Source organism: Leishmania donovani, chromosome 29, assembly GCF_000227135.1.
Source record: "Leishmania donovani BPK282A1 complete genome, chromosome 29".
Classification (NCBI taxonomy): domain Eukaryota; phylum Euglenozoa; class Kinetoplastea; order Trypanosomatida; family Trypanosomatidae; genus Leishmania; species Leishmania donovani.
This window is the reverse complement of record NC_018256.1, coordinates 801,394-818,813: the sequence shown is the minus strand read 5'-3', so window position 1 is coordinate 818,813 and position 17,420 is coordinate 801,394. Positions and strand designations below refer to the sequence as shown.

At 58.8% G+C, this 17,420-nt stretch overlaps 5 protein-coding genes across 6 annotated transcripts; all 5 read left to right on the top strand.

The window, feature by feature from the left end:
• Positions 1-2,288: 2,288 nt before the first annotated feature.
• LDBPK_291860 (histone H2A, putative) lies at positions 2,289-2,960 on the top strand (the record flags this gene model as incomplete). Of its 2 annotated transcripts, none has more annotated exons than XM_024473479.1 (1): positions 2,289-2,960. In XM_024473479.1, the coding sequence occupies one exon, from the start codon at positions 2,289-2,291 to the stop codon at positions 2,958-2,960; it is 672 nt and encodes a 223-aa protein (XP_024329250.1). Both variants share the same exon structure in this region, with proteins under 2 accessions (XP_024329250.1, XP_003862604.1).
• An 871-nt stretch (positions 2,961-3,831) lies between these two features.
• On the top strand, positions 3,832-4,554 carry LDBPK_291850 (histone H2A, putative; the record flags this gene model as incomplete). Its single annotated transcript, XM_003862555.1, has 1 exon — positions 3,832-4,554. The coding sequence occupies one exon, from the start codon at positions 3,832-3,834 to the stop codon at positions 4,552-4,554; it is 723 nt and encodes a 240-aa protein (XP_003862603.1).
• Positions 4,555-5,355: 801 nt separating this feature from the next.
• On the top strand, positions 5,356-8,646 carry LDBPK_291840 (MutS-like protein; the record flags this gene model as incomplete). The annotated part of the gene is made up of 1 exon (XM_003862554.1): positions 5,356-8,646. The coding sequence occupies one exon, from the start codon at positions 5,356-5,358 to the stop codon at positions 8,644-8,646; it is 3,291 nt and encodes a 1,096-aa protein (XP_003862602.1).
• Positions 8,647-9,848: 1,202 nt separating this feature from the next.
• On the top strand, positions 9,849-13,541 carry LDBPK_291830 (hypothetical protein, conserved; the record flags this gene model as incomplete). The annotated part of the gene is made up of 1 exon (XM_003862553.1): positions 9,849-13,541. One exon carries the CDS (start codon positions 9,849-9,851, stop codon positions 13,539-13,541), a length of 3,693 nt encoding a protein of 1,230 aa, XP_003862601.1.
• A 1,818-nt stretch (positions 13,542-15,359) lies between these two features.
• LDBPK_291820 (hypothetical protein, conserved) lies at positions 15,360-16,421 on the top strand (the record flags this gene model as incomplete). Its single annotated transcript, XM_003862552.1, has 1 exon — positions 15,360-16,421. One exon carries the CDS (start codon positions 15,360-15,362, stop codon positions 16,419-16,421), a length of 1,062 nt encoding a protein of 353 aa, XP_003862600.1.
• Between the last annotated feature and the right edge of the window lie 999 nt (positions 16,422-17,420).

Below are 17,420 nucleotides of genomic sequence, written 5' to 3'. Positions count from 1 at the left end.
GACCCGAACGCGAAGAAGCACGCAGACATGAAGAAGGAGCTGTACAGGCTGCGGCAGGGCGTGGAGGAGGAGCTTGCGATGCTGAAGGAGAAGCAGGCTGCCGCGCTGGACGACTTCAAGGAATCGGAGGAGGCGCTGGACGCCGCGGGCATCGAGTTCAGCCACCCGGTGGACGAGAACAACGAGGAGGTGCTGACACGGCGCAGCAAGATGGTGGAGTACAAGTCGCACCTGACGAAGCAGGAGGAGGTGAGGATCGCTGCGGAGCGCGAGGAGATCAAGCGCGCGCGCCTGCTGCGCAGCGGCGGCGAGAGTGCTGCGGCGCAGATCACCAGCGGCTCCATGAACGCCGACTACGCGGCGAGCGCGTAGCTTGATTTTTAATGAATGCTTTTTGTAGGTGACGTGTTCAGTCGGGCGGTGTTGTAATGAGCGGGGTGTTGACGGCGGTGTTTTAGCACAGCCGGCCGATGGTGAAGTGGGTGGTTTGAAGGCCGATGATACTATCGTTTTGCAGGCGTTTCGAGCGGGTGTTGTGTGCGGACTTGCCGTGTTGTGAGATTTGTGGTTTGTGGTTTCAAAAGGCTGCAAGGAGACTTGTTGTTTTTTATGTAGCTGAGGCATTGGCGAATGGTGCACCTACTCTGCGTGTGTGCGCGTGTGGTGGGCTGCGTGCATGCTGTCTGGCAAGAGGAAAATATGATGTACCGTACCCCCGAGGCGAGATCTTCAATTCGTTCAGTGTTTTGTGCATTGCTTGTTGTTTGTTAGTGCGTGCCTGTATCTGTGTGTGCATGTGTGTTTGTGTCGACGCTTACCTGTGGTTTACCCTGTGCATGGTCAAGGGGTGTGGTGTGGTCCTTGCAAGATTGCGATGCGGCGAAGTTTTTACCAACCGAAGATGTGCTTGTTCCTCGCTATACCACCGCATTCACCCTGATGGTAGCAGGCGGCGCATGCGCGTTGCCTATGACATGCAAATGCGCATGGAGATGTCTTTGCCAATGCCGCTTTCGTCAAGGAAGAGGCGATTCCGTGTCACAGCGTGGATGTGACCTAGATCTACATGCGTGGGAATACCTGTAAAAGGTAATTCTGTTGCTGTCTGTTGCACACAGCGGGCGAATGAAAGGATGTACAGTAGTCTCTCTCTCTTTTCTTCTTTTTTTGTTTGTTTCGATCGTTTCCTTTTCTATTTTTCTTGTGATGTGCTATGTTGTTGTGGTTCGCAGTCCTCTCAGCCGCTCTTGGCTCGCTTCATGTATGTATTCCCTCTGCCGTTGTATTCATGTACACACATATGTATTCTACCTCTCCTCTTCCTTTCTGTGGTGTTGGTGCGATGGGGAGGCGTCATGTGTCCCTGCTTCCGCTCTCTCATGATCAACATCATCGTCGGCTGCGTGTTGCGCAGTGGTTTTTCTTTTTTCTTCGTTTTTTCTTTCCCCTTCGTTTTCTTTTGTTTTGAAGGAGGAGAATGTGGTGGTCTGCTCGTTTTTGCGCGTCTTTGTCTTCTTGTGGCCGCCGATGTCGGATCTTCGACTTATCTTCATTCGCGGCCGCCTCCATGCATATGCGCGTGCACGTAGACGTACATCTGTGCGTGCGCGTGGGCACGCGCACCTTCACCTACTCTAGTGTGTCGCCACGAAGGGAGGCAAAGTATGTGTGTGTGTGTGCAGGGGCGGCAATGCCGGGCCCACCGCTTCTTTCCTGTTTTCTCAGCTTGTTTTCTCTTTACCTGTAGGCGCGGTGATGTTTGATGTGTTCATGTTTCTCTGGAATCAACACCGAAGTCAACAATGCAGGGAAGTTAAAAAAAAAGAAACAACATGCAGCGGAGCGCGGACGGCAACGCCATGCCGCCTAATGCTTTCCTCGTGTCCCTGTGAGAGTCACAGAGAGAGTGGCAGATGAAAGGATCGAACTGAACTTCGTTTCCTGCTCAGAGAAGGGTTTGGGGTGAGCTGAGGTGGGAGAGGGCCGCCAGGAACAGAGTGGAAACAACTCTATGCGCACATTATCCCTCTTGCGTGTCGCTGACGCTGAAACAGGAGATTAAGGAGTGAGGACTTGACACGTAAAGTATCACCTCTCCCTCTTTTCGACTGTGAACTGCGGAGGCTGCCGGCATTTCTCTTTGGATCTCCTCTCCCGTACAGCCACATCACACGAGGCTCGCCGATTTTCTGCAGCGCCCCACCCCTACCCGTTTTCTTGCGATTTGCCGGCACTGCCCCTCCACCCCTCCCCTCCTTCAATCTTCTTCGTCTCTCGCATCCTTCCTAATGGCATGTGCTTGTTTCTCTTGTCTGTGCCACCATCACCTTCCCTTCTTTTCCTCTTTTCACTCCCTCTCCGGGTCTGGCCGTTTCTGCCTTCTTTTGCAGCTCATCCGTCATCTTTGTGCTGAAGTGTTACTCCCTCTCCCTCCCCTCCAACCTACCCATCGCAGCCATGGCTACTCCTCGCAGCGCCAAGAAGGCCGCCCGCAAGAGCGGCTCCAAGTCCGCGAAATGTGGTCTGATCTTCCCGGTGGGCCGCGTCGGCGGGATGATGCGCCGCGGCCAGTACGCTCGCCGCATCGGTGTCTCTGGCGCCGTGTACCTGGCTGCCGTGCTGGAGTACCTGACTGCGGAGCTGCTGGAGCTGTCCGTGAAGGCGGCCGCGCAGAGCGGGAAGAAGCGGTGCCGCCTGAACCCGCGCACCGTGATGCTGGCTGCGCGCCACGACGACGACATCGGCATGCTTCTGAAGAACGTGACCTTGTCTCACAGCGGCGTTGTGCCGAACATCAGCAAGGCGATGGCAAAGAAGAAGGGCGGCAAGAAGGGCAAGGCGACACCGAGCGCTTAGATCACACCTACCCCTCTCTTTCTCTCGCTGATAGGGGACAGGGTGTGTGTGCGTTGCTGTGTGGGAGCGAGAGGTGCACGGGTCTGCGCGCGTGCGCTACGTAACTGGCGCATGACGTCGTCGTCTGCCTCTCGCTCCCTGTGACACACACACACGCATACGTACCCCCCTCTCTCCCCCTCCATAGATCCAGTCTTTTTGTTTCTCATCTGGCTTGGCTTCTCGTTTTCTCAGTGACGTTATTCTCCCTCTCTCTGTGCAGAGAAGGCATGCGACGAAAGACAATATGGAAATAGGAAAAGAAGGTCCACCGCATACGTGCACATTCAAACGGCTCCGTGATACCCGCGGCCGCACACGTTCTCTCATTCAGAGATGATCAGCGGCACCACCAACGCGAAGCGTTCTGCTTTGCGTGTGAGGCTCGTGAGCGGAGCACCGCTATGGAAGTGCCTTGTGGGCTAGTATCTCTCCTGCTCTCTCACGGGTCTGACTCTTTCCCTGAGGTGCGAGTGTGGTGTGAATAGCTCGTCCGCAAGCGCATTTGCGCGCATGGAAGCTGGTTCGCCAGCAGAATGCTGCGGGGGAGGTGCTCGGATGCAGTGGAGGTGGCCGTAGGGGCAACTATGCGCCCTCCGAGAAAGGAAAAGCGACCATCTGGGAGTACTCTAGTGGGTGGTGCATCGGGGAATATCTGGCCTTCCTTCGTGTGCATGCCTGAAGAAGCCGGCTGCGGACAACATAGCCGGCTGGTGCTTGATCCTCGTCGCCAGGGGCAGAGAGCGCCTGCGATGGCGTCTGTATCTCTCAGCAAAGCTCCTATCGTGCGCTTTTCTCTCTGTGCATGTGCCTCGCACACCTCACCACCTCGGCCCTTCTCTTCCTCGCAACTTCTCGCGTCTGCGTCTCTGTCGGAACTCATCACCCGTTCCTCCACTCTCCTCCTTTTTGTTTTGCAACGGCCTCGTGTATGGTATGGTCGTTTGCTCAATTTTTTTTTTGCTTTTCCTTTCGGTGCTCCCGCTGCCACCGCTGTCGCGGCGGCTCGCCGAAACCGCTTCGATGGCAAACGCGCCGAATCAAACACACGCACACACTTCCTTCTCAGCACCGTTGCACTCTGCCGCTTTGACCGACCTTCTCGTTTTCTGTTTTTCACTCCCTCTCCCGCCCCTCCAACCTACCCATCGCAGCCATGGCTACTCCTCGCAGCGCCAAGAAGGCCGCCCGCAAGAGCGGCTCCAAGTCCGCGAAATGTGGTCTGATCTTCCCGGTGGGCCGCGTCGGCGGGATGATGCGCCGCGGCCAGTACGCTCGCCGCATCGGTGTCTCTGGCGCCGTGTACCTGGCTGCCGTGCTGGAGTACCTGACTGCGGAGCTGCTGGAGCTGTCCGTGAAGGCGGCCGCGCAGAGCGGGAAGAAGCGGTGCCGCCTGAACCCGCGCACCGTGATGCTGGCTGCGCGCCACGACGACGACATCGGCATGCTTCTGAAGAACGTGACCTTGTCTCACAGCGGCGTTGTGCCGAACATCAGCAAGGCGATGGCAAAGAAGAAGGGCGGCAAGAAGGGCAAGGCGACACCGAACGCTTAGATCACACCTACCCCTCTCTTTCTCTCGCTGATAGGGGACAGGGTGTGTGTGCGTTGCTGTGTGGGAGCGAGAGGTGCACGGGTCTGCGCGCGTGCACTACGTAACTGGCGCATGACGTCGTCGTCTGCTTCTCGCTCCCTGTGACACACACACACGCATACGTATCCCCCTCTCTCCCCCTCCATAGATCCAGTCTTTTTCTTTCTCTTATGTTATTTCTTCGGTGTCATCTGTGTCTCGCTCTCACCCAGGGGCTAGTAAAGGTTGCCGTTTGAAACCAATTTCGTCTCAAAAAAAAATCCCTTCCGAGCGAGGTGATGTTGCCTGTGGTGTGTGCGTGTGTGTGAAGTTCACTAAGGCTGAACAATCGGTGTTCGTCTTTCCACACACACACACACACACACAAACAGCTTCCTCTCCTCCTGCTGCATTTCTCCTTGATGTTATTTGCGTGTGCATGTGAATAGGGGCGGAGGTGCACGTGGCGCGATACACGAAGCTTTCCACTCGTCGACATAGTTGCCCTTCTCTACTTGACAGCTGTGAGCATTCTGGTTCTTGTGACCTCCTATCATATCGCCTTGGTGACCTGGTAGTCTGTGCTGTTCCTCTCTACTCCCTTCTCCCATCCCCACCTCACCCCTCCTTCCTCTCCGACTGCACGTTGCCTTTCTGTCGGGCTCTTGATGCTTACGCAGACGTGGCACGAATACGCACATTGTATGGATGGGCAGCGGTAGTGCTTGTTGCATTAGACGTTCACATATCCTATTCTTTCTCCCACCCCTGGGAGTCCTGCGGCGCCGCGTGTATGTGTGTGATGGGAGGGGGGACCCCTTCCGTGAAACGGTGCACACAGGCGAAGTGCATCACGTGCGTTCTTTGCTCTTTTACGCACCGCTGTCATGCAACGCGCTGCTGATGGTGTTTTCGAGAACACATATGAGCGCGGCGCAGTGCAGAGTCGTGGGCAGCTCTCCAGCAACTCTGATTGCGAAAGTGACGACGAGGAAGAAGACGACGACGTCGACACATCCGTCAAACCGCCCCCGGCGGAGGTGACGGCGCTATGCTGGTGCGCTGCCAGCGTCGGTGTCGCTCGCTTCTTGTGTGCTGAGTGCCGCATCGAGGTCTTCGAGGTGCCAGTGTGCATGGTGGCGGGTGAAATCGTGCGACGCAGACGCGGCGGACTCACAACGCCAGCGGCCACGGTCCAGTCACACGCCGGCGGTGCACAGCTCATATCGCATAGAACGCACGGAAACGCCACCGGCAGCCGCGGCGACGTCCGTATTGTTACTCACGAAGACATACCACCGAGCTTGCTGTGGCTGGTGCGCTATCTGCAGGTGTATCAGCCCCAGGTGCTGCTTCCGCACACCGGTAGCGAGGCGCTGGGCGACTTAATCGCGCTGGTGGCGGAGCAGACGCCAATGGAAGTGATCCGGCTAAGCGCCGCGACGGCGTTTTGTGGACCCGAAGCTCTCCCTCGCTTGGCGGCCATGTACCCTGCACAGGAGCATGAGCTTGCCGCGCGGTTTCATGCAGACAGAACGGCAATGATGTGTTCCATGGCGGCACTGCTTCAGTTTGTCGCAGCAGTCCAGTCTAACGTGGCCGATGTCGTTGAGCGCGATGTGTTGCATGCACTCTACCTCGACGATGCGTGTGCCGAGGCTCTGCAGATCACTCGCACAGAACGCCATCCAAGTAGTGGACAAGGCCGCGGACGCGCAAAAGAAGGTCACTCGCTGCGAGGGCTGTTGAGCGCGGCGCAGAGTTCTGTGGGGAGAGCGATGCTGCGACAGTGGATCGCCCTTCCCTGCTGCGACGCTGCTGAGATTGAGACGCGCCAGTCCGTTGTCGCCTTCTTTGTCAACCCCCTGCATCACGACATTGCCGCCCGACTGCGCGCTGCCCTGCACAAGGTGTATTCGACGACTCATGTTTTCACGCTGATGCGGTCGGGCCGGGCGCTGCACAAGCACTATGTGTCACTATACCAAACTATGCGGGGAATCATTACTGTGCAGGAGCTGCTGGCCACCGTCGCCCATGAGGTGAGTCGACTGTATGTGCTGCTGCAGAGCATCCGTGTGGAGCCGCTGCGGGCCATGGCGGCCTCCCTCAATTCGGCGGTGGTCGGGGTTGCAGGACGCCGTCGCGGTGACGGTGTTGGTGGTGGTGCAACAGACGAAAGACAGGATCGGCAGCCATATTACCCCGCTGTCCAGACGACGGCAGCGCTTTTCTCTTTTGACTACGGCGTGCCCAATGCTGTGTGCATCCGTGACGGTGTGGACACGGTACTTGACGAGCTGCGCGCCCGCTTTCGCGATCTGCGGCTGTCTCTCCAGGCCAAAGCAGAGGCTGCTTTCGCAGAGCTTCCGTGGACGCTGCGGGCAAGGCTCTCTCTGCGCTGCGTGTACACAGTGCCACACGGGTATTTGCTATGCGTTCCAGCTGCGGAGCTAGAAGCACTGTTGCCAGTCAAAGACGCGACCGACGTGGACGACCTGGGCGGTGAGAGACGTGATGACGATGCAGGAGAACCGGCGTCGTGGCGCAGCGACGACGCAGATAACGAGACCGCTGACCCACAAAGTAGCGATGCTGAACTGCGTCCTCCTAGGGTGGCTGCCACCTCGCCTTCGTTGTCGCCTGCCGAGCGAGCCCGCTCCGTGATGGCAGACTCCTTCGGCTGGCGGCTTCATCACGCAACAGATGCTGGCGAATGCTGCTTCAAGTCCGCAGCGATGGAGGAGCTGGACACCTGGGTGGGCGACCTGCAGCGGCGCGTGCAGCAGCGCGAGGAGCAGGTCCGCCGCGAGCTGGACACGTCGCTTCTGTACAACTCTCTCCACCTGCTGCGGCCCACTCGCGCGCTGGGGGAGTTGGACTGCCTGCTGAGCTTTGCTCGCGTATCGGCGCAGGAGGGGTGGTGTCGGCCAGAGATTGTGGCGCCGGGCGCTGACTGTGCTGCACCACATGACAAGACAGGGGAGGAGGCCGACGAGGGCATCCTCGAGATCGAGGATGGCTGGCACCCGCTTCTCTCTCGACACGTGGGCATGCAACAGCTCGTTCCGTTTTCGCTCCACCTCCGCACCTCGACAGACCGTGTTTGTTTGGTGCTTGGCGTCAACGGCAGCGGCAAGTCGGTGCTCATGGGGGCCGTGGCGCACATCGTGTTTCTCGCTCATTTGGGGTGCCACGTGCCAGCGGTCACAGCACGGCTGAGCCTCGTCAACAGCATTTTCGCGCCATCGTCTTCTGTATGTGCACCGTCCTCCTCCGCACCACCGCGTTCGGCCTGGTCGGCTGCTGACGTAGCCGCAGCGGCGCCGGGTAGCTTCTACGGCGAGTGCGTGGCGCTTCATCGTGTGTTGCATTTTGTCGCTGGCCAGCAGCGCGCACGCCAGGCACTTCACGGCAACGCCCTCGATGGCTGCCACATGGGGGGGCGGGCACTTGTGCTGCTCGACGAGTTTGGACGCGGTACCTCCCCGGAGGATGGATGTGCCCTACTGAAGGCGACTCTGCGGTACTTCGCGGACGGAGGGGAGGGCTGCGGTGGTAGGCAGCACGACAGCCCCGGTGCGCCGCTCGTCCTCTGCGCTACTCATCTTGTCGAAATGCTGGACCTACCGGGGCAATGCGCCGCACCTGAGTTTCCTACCCTCAGTGACGCCTGTGACTGCGGAGCAGCGGCGGTGGTGGCTCAAAGTGATCAAGGCGCTGCTGCGGAACGCACAGACCCCGCTGCCGCGGGTGTGCCTGCGTCTAGTGAAACCTCAGCGCACGAAAACCAGCGCGGGGCCGACCCTCTCTCTCACACAGCAGACACCCCGCTTCCCCTGGAGTGGGTGAAGATTTACGAGATGGAGACCCACGCAACTTACGCCACCGATCAAGATGGCCTGACTAGTATCGAAAGCCTACGTGCCGGCAATGATAAGCCGATCTCACCGCTGGCCGCAGGCGATAGCGGCGCCCCATTGCCACTGGACGTGACCCCGACGTACCAGCCTGTCTGCCTTACGCCTCACCCCGGACCGCGCCGACAGCAAGACTGGGAACAGCATTGCAGTATCCATCTGGGTGCCGGGCCCGCCATTGGGCGTCAGTGCGGCCTTGATGAGGAGCTGCTAAGTTACTGGGAGGAGACCCTGCGCGTGCTGCATCGCTTGCCATGACGCTTCGTGTGCGTCGCTTGCCGTCCTCGGGTGTGTCGTGCGAGTGCGACGGAGGACTCACACACACACCCCTTCCCCATCTCCGCGTTCATCAGCAGGGTGCCATCCGCGCCCTCATTGGCCGGCTTCTCTTTTCTTCTCGTCCACTGAAGCGGTCCGTCGGGCGCTTTGGTTTCCCGCCAACACGCGTGTTAGCCCGCTTCTTCGGTTTATTCTTTTTTGTTGGTGTTGCTGTTGGTGCTTCTTACGTGCGGCGAATGCTTCAGCGCATCGCTGCCCCCCTCCCCCTTCCTCCCCTCCCCGGCCATCATCTCCTTTGTCCCTCCTTCCCTCTCTGTATAATATCTGCTCTTCTCCCCCTCCGCTGGTGCCAAAAAGCCCACCATGTCTCCCACGACCGACCACCGCGCGTGTGTCGTAGTACAACCAGACAATCGACAAGACATTTCTGAGAACATGCGCACGAGTAACAGCCACCGAGTGTGTACCTCATCAAGCCTTTCTCTCACGCATGAAATCTTGTGTGTGTGTGTGCATCCCGCGCACACACCAGCTGCCAGGGAGGGGAGCGGGCAAGGCATGCTTCAGTACACGACAGGAGGTGCACAAATGCCTGTTCTGCTCTATTGTCGCTCTGTTGTACCGTGTCTTCCACGTGCGACTCTCGCTCTCCCTCGTTCCTCGTTTTCACCATCCCCGTCTTCTGCAACTTTTTCGCCTTCTTTTTTTTTTTTTCGAAACTGTTCTTCCGCGCCCTCTCCCTCGACCTACGCTACCTGTACGACTTTAGGCACACAAACGCACAACCCACCTTCTCCGTCCCCCCTCCCCACACACACGCACACACGTGTAGGGTAGTACGTAGTGGATTCTAGCTCTCATCCACTTCACCTTCCTCCGACCCTGACGGACTGCGGGGTGTGTCTCGTATACGTGTACTCATGTGTTTCAGAGGCTCTCCATCATCATCGATACAGATCCGTGACGTGCCGTAGCACCTGCCAACGCAGACACACCCCTTTTGCCTCCCCCCGGCGCACTGAGTAGACGACGAAACCACAGCAACGGCATTCTCATCCTCGTTTTTTTTTTCGTAGCAGTGTCGGGGCAGAGGCTCCCTCCTGTAATCCCTCCCCACACTTCCATCATTTCCATCCCGACGTCCTCTTAGCGATCCTCCTTCTTTCCCTTCACGTGCCTCCATGCCAAAGGTAACGACCTCGTCATCCTCCTCCAAGTCGCACGCCGCTTCGTCCGTGGATTCCAGCCGCGCAGCGGCAACTGCGGCTGCCCCCACCTCCGTGACATCAGCCACCAGCACCATACGATCTCTGTGGGATCGCACGTTCTCGAATGGCGACACATACCACGGGGAGGCGCTCTACGTCCACGACAAGGACCGCAAACCCGTGAAAGATGGGAAGGGGCGCTACACGTGGGCTTCCAGCGGGGCCGTCTACGACGGCGACTGGAAGGGCGGACTGCCACACGGCACGGGCGTGATAAGCGTGCCTGGAATCGACGGCTACGAGTATGCGGGGGAGTTCAAAGATGGAAAGCGCAGCGGTAAGGGGCGCTGCCAGTTTTCCAACGGTCGTGTCTACGAAGGCGATTGGAGAGAAGACGAGATGAACGGGACGGGAACCCTGTGCGGCGCATCAAACGTGGACAACTTTACTGAATACACCGGCGGCTTCCAGAACGGGATGCGCAGCGGGCGGCAGGGGAGGTGTGTCTACGTTAACGGAGACGTCTATGAAGGCTCCTGGGCTGCAGGGAAGCGCCAGGGATTCGGGGAGTGGCAGCTGCACAGGCCGGCAACCGGCGCTGCCGCCGCAGCTCGCCCTGTACGCTACCGGGGCGCTTTTGACGGCGACGCGCCACAAGCTAGCAGCACGGGCGAGGGGGAGATCGAGTACGCGGATGGCAGCTTCTACAACGGTGGCACTGATGCGCAGATGCGGCGGCACGGCAAGGGTGTTCACCATCTCTCTAGCGGGGTTGTTTTTGAAGGCTCTTTTGCGCAGGACCGGCGCGAGGGCAGGGGCGTTCTGCAGGGAGGCGACGGCGCTGTGTGCGAGGGTCATTGGCACAATGACCAGCTCAATGGAGAGGTGCGGGTCACCTTTGCCGTCGCGTCGTCATCGATCGCCACCTCCTCGACATCCATTGCGAGTCTGCTGCGACTGAGCCAGTCAGAGTATGCCGCCCACCCGATGAAGACGTATCATGGCCCCTGTATTGCGGGCATGTTCACCGGCGCCTCTGCTGTCATCACGTACATGGATGGGAGCAGCTACAACGGCGCTGTGCGCAACGGTGTCCCTCACGGCTCGGGCGTGCTGCGCGATCGGCCCTTGCCCTGCTCTACTGGCACCCGCGGCATGGACCCTGACATCGCTGTTCGCAAGCGCATTCCATCCACGTGCGTGCCGCATGACGTTCTTCTCACGCTTACCTGCTACGAGGGGACCTTCTCCAACGGCGAGGCGGACGGCAACGGCACCGGAGAGTGGCGGACGGACTCGTCAACACAGCAACCCCCACCAGCAACGTCGTCACCGACAGAGGCGCCGATCACGCCTCACAACTTCATGCAAGTACTTGGGACGGGGCTGCGCTGCTGGGACCCGGCCATGTATGGACGACTGGGCGGAACTTACACTGGACAGTGGGCGCGTGGCCTCCCGCATGGGCAGGGAACCTGGCAGTGGTCGGACGGGTCGCGCTACTCTGGCGCGGTGGCGCAGTATGTGCCCAGCGGCGCCGGCACCTTGACGAGCGCGTCATCTGTCCAGTACACGGGCGACCTTCAGGAAGGCCAGGCGGGAGGAAACGGAGTCTGGGAGGACAAGGCGCGGGGCCTCAAGTACGAGGGACAGTGGCTGGCTGGTCAGCCACACGGGTGGGGTGTGGCCACGTTGCTGACCGCAGCATCCCCATCCTCACTGCAAGCATCCACGCCAAAATGGTCGGTGAGTTCGCGCGTGTACGAGGGGTCGTGGGCAAACGGGAAGCCATGTGGCCAAGGCAGGGAGTACACCACTGAGGATCGTCGCCGCGTTGCCTACGAGGGCGGCTACGTCGACGGTTACCGCGAGGGTGAAGGAACCATTTCTTTTAGTGGCACCGGCGGCACCACCGGCGACACAAGCCTGTCGCCGCACTACCTGAAGTACAAGGGCAGCTTTAGTAGAGGCGTTCCCGGTGGCGGCGCTGGTTGCTTGACCCTTCGCAACAAAACCAGCATTGAGGGCTGCTTCGATGCACAGCTGCAGCCGCTGGCCGGCAGGGATGTCACCATTAAGTCCGGCAACGAGACGTGGACGTTCAAGGGTGTCTACGACGCGGCGAAGCACATAGGGTGTGGTGTCATGACCTTTGCAAACGGTGACGTGTACGTCGGCGAGGTTGAAGACGCCAGCTGCGGAGGCGGGTGGCAGCAGCAGCAGCAGCAGCCTCTTTTCCATCTGCAGTGCCACGGCCGTGGCACTTACAAGTTCGTCGAGGGAAACCAACTCCACTGCACATGGCGGCACAATGTCCTCCACGGCGCCGGCACATACACGTCGTCGGACGGTGTGAAAACAGAGCGAAACTATGCAGATGGAGTGCTGGCGGGTGGTGGAGTAGTTGCCACTGCTGGAGGTGGCATCGGCGGCGGCGCTGGCGGCGCGCACGTTGAAGCGGACACCGGCGTCTTGAGGGGCAACGTCTTCACTCCTGAGAATGAGTTCCCAAACACGCTGTCGGCGGAGGTGTTGAAGTCCCGCGTGCCAGAGTTGCAGCAGCAATCACAGTCGCAGTCGCGAAAGCGACAGCCCTTCTCCTTCATGCGCAAGGGGGAAGCCCGCCGAGCCTCCGCGGCAGGTGGGGCGGCGGCGACGGCGGCGGCGCCCGGCGGTGTTGCCTCTGTAGGGGCATCCTCGGCTACCCCAGCGCAGCGACGTAGTTTACAACGCGACTCGAAGGACGCAAAGAGGCAGCCGGCCCCGCCGGCGGCCGCCGCAAATCAAAAGCGTAGCCCTCGTACCTCTGTCATGAGTTCTGCGGCGACAAACGACACTGGTGCCAATGGACACGTCGGTGCCGGCAGCCCCCCGCGCGCGGCCTGTTGCGGCACTCTGTCGTCAACCAAGGGTGCGTCCCCTGCTGTCTCGCCGTTGCGCTCGACGGCCAAGTACACCCTGAGGCGACCCCAGCGGACGGCAAGGAATGCGCCCCCTCGTGCCGCAGCGGCTTCCTCCGCTGACGAAGCGTCACCGATTGCTACGGCGCCGACAAACGCGCGACCCGCCTTCATCCACCATGCCAAGGACGGCGACCACGGCGCTGGCGCCACCGTACCAACGTCCTCTGCGTACCTCTCGAAGTTTCAGGCGGGCATCGGTCTGCTCGACGCCATACCGCGAGCTGACTCGCCCACCCCTTCCACGGTATCCCGCAACCTGACGCTGACAGCAAAAGGCTCGCCATGCCCCGTCACCGCACCGGCGCAGTCCGGCTCACGAGGCCGACTCAGCTCTGCGCTGGCAGCGGGGCGAGCCCAAGAGATTCAGCAGCGGGTACTCAAGCCTCTCAAGGGCTCTCTTAAGGCACTGATGGATGAGGCGAGTTCGATACGCAGCACCCGCGAGGATGAGATCCATCTGCTCACAGAGGAGATGCGGGAGCTGAATGAGCGCATTTGGCAGCTGCGCTTCACGCTGGGATCCAAGGAAGAGGAAGATGGTGGCAGGGGCGCGGGCAAGAAGGCCTACGCTGCGGCAGCACCGCCAACCAAACCGGAAAGGAAGCGATCATCCGTCTCGAAAGAGGCCCTCGACAGCCTCGTGCAGGAGCGGCGCGTAGTGATGGAAAAGCTGCAGTATGTCGTGAACGAGCACGGGGGTTAGCAGCCGTGTGTGGGCGTTTGAGGGCGTGTGCGACGCTGAGCTGGTTTGTGGGTGTAGGTCTCCTCGTATCACCGACACGGGCGAGTCAACATAGTCAAAGAACGAATCGATGTAAAAGAAGAGGAAAAAGAGAGATGCCCCCCCCCCCCAAAGACGGGAAAAAGCAGTCATCGAGGTATGGGGGAAAGGGGAGTGAGTCGATGGAATGCAAATAGTGATTGTTGTGGAACGCTTTATTCATGGTGGCGTGGGTATGATGACGCTTCTATCCTCTACCTCCTTCTTGTTCCGTTTGTGGTGTCGTCTCGAACAGGAACGCTTGCTCTTCGTGCTTCATTCCTTTACGTTCTCCTCTGATTCTTTTTTCTTTTACGTGTGTGTGTATGTGTCGATTCGATCCTGTGTCGAAGTGAGTGCCACAGGAACCTTCGCAGTTCCCTCTGCATGCTGTGTCGGGTTGCAGGCTCTCCCCCTCCTTCCCCTTCGTTACACCGCGCCCGTCTGCATCCTTGCTCCATCGAGCGGCCACAGCTGATTCATCTACGGTCGTCCTTGTGTGAGAGAGGTAGGGGTGGGGGAACGGCGCTTTCGTGCCTCTTGCACACGCTACACGAATCCAACGGTTCACAAGTTGTTTTGCGCGGTGTCCTTTGAAGGACATCGCGACCAAAAAAGAGAGAAAGGAGAAGCGTGGCAACGATTGCACTTTACGGTACACTGTGCCCTTTCCCAGATGCGGATCCGCTCACTCTCTTCGTGCCACAACTCCACTCCCCCTCTCCCCCCTCCCTCCCCCTTTTTGACACGTAACGGGAGCATAGCTTTCATGCTGTTTCTCTTCCCCCCCTCTCCCCTCCGCTCCCATTCATCGTAGCAACAAGAGAGAGAAGCAAAAGGGGGATCGCTGTGCTTACGCAGAGGTGTCTCGTTCATCGAAGGTTATCGGCCCTTGACCCCCCTCCCCTACCTTTCTCTCGCTCTCTTCCCCACCCCTCACATCCGCGCTTCTTTTGTGCCCACGTTCTTCCTCATAATTCCGCTTACGCTTACCGTCACCACCACCATCTCTCTCACCCGCTCTGCCTCGGTGTCTGGGTGTCTACCCCTTAACGACAAGGATAAGAGCCCCTGTACATACGTACACGTACGTATGCGTATACGTATTGATGTATATACATATACATATATATATATATATGTATATAGTATATACGCGCACCTCTGTAGCGTCGGCGGGGAGACTCCTCTCTGCACAACACACCAGAAATACAAATACATATATATATATATACATAGGCACAATAGCAGTGAAACAGCAACAGCAGCGCGTAAGTCGTCTGCCGTGGTACAGACACACGCACACACACACATCACACGCACAGACGTGCTCATACCCGCCATACGCATCCACCTACGTTGATACGGTGCTTCCTCCCTCACCCCTTCCTCCTCACCCAGACACTTGACGATTCGTTTAACTTCTCCCCACTCCCTTCGCCCTTTCCTGGATCAGCCCTCGGAAGCGAACGTAATAGTGTTCGCCCTGCGCAGTTTTGCTTTTGCTGTTTGCTTTTGAAGGAGAGGGCACGCCAGCTGCACACACGATATTGTGTGCATCCCTCTCGCTCGCACAGAGGTCTGCAAGCCCGAACAGAGCACGGAAACGGAAAGAGGAAAAATATGTGGCGCCGTGCAGCTTGTCAGGCGGTCACCTCCCGCCTCTTCCGCCGTGCGGTGGCTGCCAGCACCGCATCGTCGTCGTCGGCACTTCGCGAGAATTGCCGCACCGGCGTCATCATTGGCAACCCCAAGCAAGGCATGATGGACCCCATCCATGTGAGCTGGACCGACATCGCCGGCTCCGACACCACACCAGGGGCACGCCTGGCCGCTGGCCGCGTGCTGTCGATGCTCGACATGTGCGCCGCCCGCACCTCTCAGAAGGCGGTTGACCATCAGGCCTGTCTGACTCATGAGCGGTACCTGACCTGCACCGTGGGCGTCACGGACACAATTTTCTCGTCGCCCATCCTGCACGGTGACGCGGTCCGTCTAGACAGCCGCCTGGTGCACTGTGGCTCCAGCTCCATGGGCATTTACATTCGGTTTTACCGGCAGTCGCCGTCGACCCGCACCGAGACGCCGGCTGGCCATTCCTTCTTCACCATGGTGGCCATCACGCCAGATTTGAAGGCGGCCAAGGTGGTGCCAGCGATAGAGCTGACGGACCCGTTTGACATTGAACTGCATAACCACTATGTGAAAGTTCGCAAGCTTCAGGAGGAAAACAAGAAGAACACGGCCGAGCGCTTGAAGCGCACCCTCACCACGGAGGAGGTGCAGTGCTCCATCAACCAGCAGAAGCCCACTCATGCCCGCATCAACTCCACCAAGGTGGAGGCGAACCGCATCTTCTTCACATCCTGCATGAACAACAACAACACCGTCTTTGGCGGAGAGCTGATGGCGTGGATGGAGCAGCACGCCGTTCATTGCGGCCGCACGTTCACCGCCAACCGCCATGTCTTTACGATTGGAATGCACAGTGTTGCCTTCCCCGAGCCGGTGTTCGCCACGGACTGGGTGACGCTCGAGGCGACCGTCATATATGTGCGCAACACCACAATGGAGGTGGATGTGGTGCTCAAGGCGGAGCGCAAAGACACCAGCACCGTCATCACGAATCGTGCGTCCTTTGTGTTGATCAATAACGATGATATTGGGCGGAAATGCACCATCCCGGTCGGGCTGGAGCTGAATGGGGCGACGCAGGAGGAACTCCAGCAGTTCATGGAGGCCCGTGTACGATACCGCTGCAGCGTGGCCCGTCGTGACGACCTCCATGCCAGCAACCTTTGTACAGGCATGACGAAGCTGTAGGTTAACGAACAAAAAAAAACAAGCGGGGGAAAGGAAGAGAGAAAATAAGTGAGGAGCGATGGAAGCTGGCGCGCTAGTGGCTGACGTGGCAGCACTCATTCCCATGAGCGCAGGTGTGAGGATACGTGCGTGTTGAGGTGAATATCTATGCTTGTGTACATTATCATATTGGCGGTGGCATGCGCCTTTTTACACTCGCGTCAGAGAAGCCGAAGAGGGAGACATGGTGCAACAAACTGAGAAGCACAGCAGCGAATATCACGTATTCTGTGCATGTTTTTGTGTGTACCCAGCAAAGGAGAATCAGCTTTGGCACGACACAAACAGCGCGCCCTCCCCCAACACCTTTCTCTCCTTTCTACCTTATCATGGCAGCACACGCTTGAGTCTTCTGCTGTCTTCCGTTCTCTCGCTTTACTCTAGGTATTACCCCCATTGCGTCATGGACTCCTACGCATGTGCGCAGATGAATCTCTCTCTATATATACACCTGCTTCACCCGACACTTATCGACGCTCTCTCTATTTAACACTTAATCGTGCCTGTTTTTGCTTCGCGTGACTCTACGCAGGTGCCATTGGCGACACCTCTGTGCTGTATGCGCCTGTATACCCATCGGCCACTAGCGGTATGTGCTGACTTCTACACTGCCTCGTTTTCTTTTTTCACCTCAACGATCGCAGTTATGTTACAAGCACCGCGATAATGAGGCCACCGGACGACGGGAGACCATGCTCGCCCAGTTCCGCACCGGCACCTGTCGGTGCCGTGCATTACTGCAACGGCGGGCGGCTGGCAGTGGCGGCATGGGGTGCCGATGGTGTGCTGCCTACTGCTGCGCCGGTACTGTGGTGCCCCCATCCCCCGTCTGTGTTTGCTATGAGGGCGTCCGACCCGGTGCTGTGCCCGATATGCTACGCTTGATTCGCGGATCACTCGAGGAGGGTGGGCGAAGCACACGCTGTTTCACGCTATGGCCTTGCACGCAGTAATGTGGTT